Source organism: Oryctolagus cuniculus, chromosome 18 (assembly GCF_964237555.1).
Source record: "Oryctolagus cuniculus chromosome 18, mOryCun1.1, whole genome shotgun sequence".
Taxonomy (NCBI): domain Eukaryota; kingdom Metazoa; phylum Chordata; class Mammalia; order Lagomorpha; family Leporidae; genus Oryctolagus; species Oryctolagus cuniculus.
Window position 1 is genome coordinate 18,579,215 of NC_091449.1, and position 5,953 is coordinate 18,585,167.

The 5,953-nt window shown below is 52.9% G+C and overlaps 1 protein-coding gene across 2 annotated transcripts; it reads right to left on the reverse strand.

Annotated features, from left to right (window-relative positions):
* Window positions 1-1,913: 1,913 nt before the first annotated feature.
* On the reverse strand, window positions 1,914-3,494 carry LOC100352128 (histo-blood group ABO system transferase 2-like). Of its 2 annotated transcripts, XM_070062590.1 has the most exons (2): window positions 2,981-3,488; window positions 1,914-2,695 (listed from the first exon to the last, which is right to left on the reverse strand). In XM_070062590.1, the coding sequence occupies exons 1-2, from the start codon at window positions 3,051-3,053 to the stop codon at window positions 1,962-1,964; spliced, it is 807 nt and encodes a 268-aa protein (XP_069918691.1). In that variant the 5' UTR covers window positions 3,054-3,488; the 3' UTR covers window positions 1,914-1,961. The 2 variants fall into 2 exon arrangements, with proteins under 2 accessions (XP_069918691.1, XP_069918690.1); XM_070062589.1 differs by having other exon boundaries at window positions 1,914-3,494.
* Between the last annotated feature and the right edge of the window lie 2,459 nt (window positions 3,495-5,953).

Below are 5,953 nucleotides of genomic sequence, written 5' to 3' on the forward strand. Positions count from 1 at the left end.
AAGCGAGAGAGAGAGAGATTGGTCTTCTATCTGCTGGTTCACACCTGCAACACCAGGGCTGGGCCAGGGTGAAGCCAGGAGCCAGGAACTTCCTATGGGTCCCCCATGCACTTGAGCCATCATCTGCCGCCACCCAGGATGTGCATCAGCAGGAAGCTGGATGAGCAGCCAGCTTGTGAACCAGGCACTGCAGTATGGGATGTGGGTATCCCAAGCAGTGACTTAAGCCACTGTGCTAAAAGCCCACCCTAAGGACCGGTGCTTTGGTGCAATGAGTTAAAGCCCCGGCCTGCGGCACCGGCATCCCATAGGGGCACCAATTCGCATCCTGGCTGCTCCATTTCTGATCCAGCTCTCTGCTATGGCCTGGGAAAGCAGTGGAAGGTGGCCCAAGTCCTTGGGCCCCTGCACCCACGTGGGAGACCTGGAAGAAGCTCTTGGCTCCTGGCTTCGGATCAGCTCAACTCTGGCCATTGTGGCCGTCTAGGGAGTGAACCATCAGATGAAAGACCTCTGTCTCTCTCTTTCTCTCTCTCTCTCCCTCTCCCCCCGACTCTACTTCTCTGTGTAACTGTGTCTTTCAAATAAATAAAAAATAAATCTTTTGTAAATAAAAGTCCACCCTAGTTGATTTCTTATATATGAAAAATGAAAACAACCTATAAATACTGTTGAACATTATTTACTTATTACATTTTATTATATTATGATAATTAATTATTAATTAATAAGTTTAATTTATATGCTTTTGGGTTCTTATTTTTATAAAGCATAGAGGCACAGAATATATTTGGGTCTGTTAATAATTGTTTTTTTAGCACACTAGGTGCAGGAAGGCAACTTGAAAAGACTACCTACTGTGTAGTTCCAACCACGTGACATTCTTGGAGACAAAAAAGCCAATGATTTACATGGCTATTGGGGGGAGGGAGGGAGAGATGCAGAGGGGAGCGCAGGGGCTTTGGAGGGCGGTAAACCTCGCACGTGCTACCGTCCTGGTGAACGCAGGTCATTCTGGTTTTGCTGAGACTCACACAATGTACAGCACAGAAACCGCACCTGATACGAACTACGGAGCTGAGTTAACAACAGTAATAGATCAGCACGGGCTCGTCCAAGCACCGGATCGTCTTCGTTTTGGATAATGAGCTTCCTGCACACCCCAGGGCTGTTGCGGCTTCGACAACAAGGATCCACGTTCATCTGCAGGCATTTGAGGGATGGCGTGCCCCCGGAGGCGTGGCTACACCAACAGGGGCCCCTTCATTTCTTCTGGGCAATCGTCTCTGATCCCTTGTGGCCCAGTACAGGCTCAGCCCACTGCCCTTACTTATCTCCTACAGGGTATTAGGAGAAGCTCAAGGTCGTGACAGCTTGGGAATTCATGTGTGATCTGTGCAATCAGGGTCTAAGTGTGTGTGTGTGTGTGAGAGAGAGAGAGACAGAGCGAGAGAGCGAGAGAGAGAAACCGAGGGGAGGGAGATAGTGCTAGATCTGCCTGAATTTTACAAAAATGGTGGAATGGAGCTGGTACTGTGGCATAGAGGGTAAAGCTGCCGCCTGCAGTGCTGGCATCCTATATGGGCACCAGTTCAAGTCCTGGCTGCTCCTCTTCCGATCCAGCTCCCTGTTTCTAATGTGCCTGGGAAAGCAGTGGAAGATGGCCCAAGTGTTTGGGTCCCTGCACCTGCATGGGAGACCTAGAGGAAGCTCCTGGCTCCTGGATTCAGATCAGCCCAGCTCTGGCTGTTGCAGCCATTTGGAGAGTGAACCAGTGGATGGAAGACCTCTCTCTCTCTCTCTCTCTCTCTCTGCCTTTCAAATAAATAAATATATCTTTTAAAAAATGGTGGAATGCATTAGCAGCTTTTCTCAGCCATATAGCAAAAAGAGGTGGAGAATTATCATTGCTTGTAAAATTGATTTTAATCAGGGCGGCATGTGAGGAGGGCAGTGGGGGCTCATCGTCCATCAGTACTCTGAACCTTCTGGGAAGCATTATTTGACTTAACCTCTTTATTTTTGAGTAGGGCAAAAATTCTAATCCGCCTCACGATGTTGGACAAGCCCAGCTTTTTTCGATGTTGCATATCCTGCAACAGGTCATGGTCACACATGTATTCTGGAGAGAGTAGCTTGGTGGGTTTGTGGTAAAGCAGGTACTTGTTCAGATGGCTCTCCTCTTGCCATATGGCCTCCAGGTGATTGGCTTTGTCTATCATTATGGCCTGGTGACAGGCCTCGGTGAGCCTGTAAACCTCTGCTACTGACCCTCCAAAGAAGGCCCCAATGTAATAAAAGTCCCCTTCGTCCTCAGGGATGTAGGCTTGCGACTCAGGCCGGCGTTCATTGCTGAAGGAGTACCGGCTTACCGCCATGAAGTCCGGGTGGATGGTACCAAACAGAGAGGAGAGGATCTCCACGCCCACGTGGTCCCTGAACTCCATGTCCACGTCGGCACACACCAGGTAATCCACCTCCTTGAGGAAGCGCTGGCGGGCGCCGTGGCTGATGGCTCCCATGCGCTGCATGCTGATGTCCTGCCAGCGCTGGTGGCTCTGGGTCCTGAGGACGATCACCCGCCTCCCGCCGGGGAGCGGGAGCTGAGGGACCAGCTCGGGTTGGTCAGTGAAGACGTAGTAGTTCACCCTGTGGCCGGCCATGAAGTACTTCTCCGCACTCCTCAGGAAGAGCTCTAGGAAAGACATGTAGTTTTTGACAGCAAACACAGTTAACCCAATGGTAGCATTCTGGAGCTTGAATTGCGCATTCAGTAGGTCAATGTCGAAAGTACCTTCCCACACAACTGGGGCAAGCCAAGGGGTGAGGACGAGGACATCCCTCCTAGAGGGAGTTAGTGCATCTGGCTGCAGATACTTCGTGTGCGATTCTCCAACAGCTGTACCTGTCCCAGCCAGCAAGCTTTTAACACGCTGGCTCTTCGGATTCCAGTAGCAATAGTGAAAGGTGAAGGTTATACCTGTCAGGAGGAGAACGATCACTTTATGAGATGCGTAGCATTGCCCAGGCAGTATCTTCAGTAGCTTGGCCATGGCTCCACTGCTGATGATGTAGGCGGGCTCTCTTAGATGCTGAGTGACACAAAGGACGATGCATGGACAAGGAGGTGCCCACACCCCTCCTGCTGTTCCTAGAACCTACCTCCGTGCAAGGGCCACCCGACAGCAGGACATACAGGGTCCCCTGGTGGAGGAAGATTCCAGAACGTCACACAGCAGATGTCTCAGCAGCTTCGTTTTCATTTGAGGCTACGTCAAAGAACCAGATGACAGGCCATGATCAACGCACGCCTAGACCTTCTGGGCCGGAAGTCAGGGCTCCTGAAACAGGTGCAGGAGACTGGCCCCAGGGAGGTCACAGAGCCAGGTAAGGACAGAGATTGTGATGAAAGCAGGGCAGGGCAGGAGCCACCAAGGAGCCTAATCCAGGGTCCAGTGATACTCCGTAGTAGAGAAACCTTCACATAAGCACCACGTTTTCTAGAAAAAAAAAAAATCCATACGGTTGAGACCAGACTGTCTTCAAGGCCACAGCTGGTTGTGCCTGATGTGCTCGACCATCTTTCACAAAGCCTGACCCGGGAACCCTCCCAGGGGAGACGAAGACCTGATCAAGGGCTCTTTTCCTTCATCCTAACAATCACTTACCCGACACTGAGTTTCCTTAGCTGGCTGCAGGTCCATGCTTTGCATAGGCTGCTACGCTGCACGTGCCTTACCTGTGGGCTCTGCAGAACAGGCGTGCATGTGGAAGCCCCGTCCTCCTCCTCACCGGGGAGCAAATGGGCTCAGAAGCATGCGTGACGGACCATGTGTGCACGAACCCACTGGGTCAACCGGGATCTGGGAGCGTATCCCTGGCCACCTATATTCTGATCCATGGCCTCGCTTGGATATTCTTTGGGATTTCAACTTTTGGGCTCTTTTCCCGAGTCTGGTTCCTTTGGTAGCCTGCCTTGGGCTTCCGCATCAGCTGATTTCCAGACAGAGCCCTCACGCTGGGGAAGGGAGGCTGAGCCCCCCTTCATGGAGTCTGGGCTCATCCTGTTGCCCACACATACACCTCCTAAGTATCCCAGCATGACCCTCCTGGCAAATGAAGGCTCTGACATGGACCCCTGCTGCCCCTCTGTGCGATGAACAGCAGGTGGAAAAGGGTCCCAGGGTGGGTAGGGAGCATCTGTCCCCTCCTCCAGGAAGCTGCTCCATGACACTTTGCTTCTGGCCAACACAGGAGAGGGTGGCCGCAGGCATGATGTGTCCCGGTGTTCTGGAACCTTCTTAGGGGAGTTGTGAGTCTGTTAGGTGAGGAAGGGCTTTGATGAGTACCTTTTGAGGGACGGCCCTTTTGCCTTTTGTGGTCAGGATTGTGACTTTTCCCAGCTGTGTGCACTTTGTGAGGACAGTCATTCCTGACTTATATGCCGATGTCCTGGCAAAATACCAAGACAACCCCGTGAGGTTCCAGAAGCCTGGATGATGAAATCACAGCAGAGCAAGGAGCAGGTCCTCCGTGTGCTGCAGCTGTGGCTTGGCTGTGCACCTGGTCCCTGGGGAGTCCCCTGAACCTCAGGACCAGTGGAGGGGAGACGTGTTGCCCTGCGCACCATGATCCTTCCCTGGGAACAGTGGAGGTTAAAGAACCTCACAGAATGGAAAGGTAGAGAGGACCAGGACCAGCCCTGGTGCAGGGAAGGACCAGGAATGGAGACCCAGGGGAGCCTTTGACCCCTGCGGCAGGTGCCTGCCCACTAGCCTGAGAACCTCCATGCTCTCCTGTCTCCATGAGACCTCCTGGGTCCAAACTCTTTATCCCAGGCTTTCCTGACCTTGTTTGCCCTTGGGAGATTCTTAGAGATTCTTGCAGACTATTCTGTGGCTCACCCGACAGGAGACATGGCAGCCACCCTAAGATACCCCCTTTACCACTGATCCCGAGGCCCGAGACGCTCCAAGATGAGAGGCAGAGGATTCTGATGAGCTTCAAGATGGGAGTCAGAAGGTGCCAGCACCACTCCTACCCTCTCCTTGGTGCCCACAGACTCATTGAGAGCCTTGGCAGGGCCTCCTTTACATCAGCTATAGACTGGCGCCCTCGCCCCTCCATGGTGAAGTCATCTCCGCTTTCCGTACTGCGCTGGAGGAAGCGTACTGAGAGTGGCCCGGGCACTCCTGAGGACGTTCTTGGGTTGTAGGAGATTGAGAGCGATCCGTCGTACCCCAAAGTTTCCTTTCCCCAGGAGGGTTTTGCAGAATGACTGGACGTCTCTGACCCCTTGGGACCTCACCGGCTTTCAGAATCCCCTCTTTTTCAGTGCACAGTGTGCTCGGGCTGTTTGTGTTGATAGATACGCTATGGCCTGGAGCCGTAAGAAAGCCACTTGCATCCTCCCTAGGTCGTCCCAGCAGCCTGGCACTCGCCGTTATTCGTAAGATCTGAGCAGGAACTGTCTCGTGATTCACGGCTAAGTGTTTCACCTGTGATTGGGCTTTCGGGGGATGACCGTGTTGACAGAGACTTTGACCAGGGCTATGGTTGTGTGCATTCAGGACATTGCTCCTCCACTGAACTCAGAGCAGGGCGGGGGGGGGGGTGACATCACTGCGGCAGGGGTGTCTGGGCACTTCTGTGGACCAGGAGCTGCTGGCCACATGTGTCATCTGCCTGATTTTAGCTTCCTACCAGCCTTGACACATGGAAGTAATCCCCCCAGTCTTGCACGTGGGGGAGTCACCCATGCAGAACGTCACACAGCCACTGGGCAGCGGACTTACCCCTGCGCCCAGCGCTGGAGAGACCAGCTCACATAACTCGGTGTCTAACGCACCTTACAGACCACCTCTGGGCTCCTGATTCGTGCCTTAAAAATGGGAGTACTCTCCTGTGTATAAAGTTGATTGAAGATGGATCTTAGTAGAGAATGGGACTGGGA

Bases quoted from the DNA above. Each gene is read 5' to 3' on its own strand.
- LOC100352128 (XM_070062589.1), bottom strand. From the start codon at position 3,053: ATGGCCAAGCTACTGAAGATACTGCCTGGGCAATGCTACGCATCTCAT.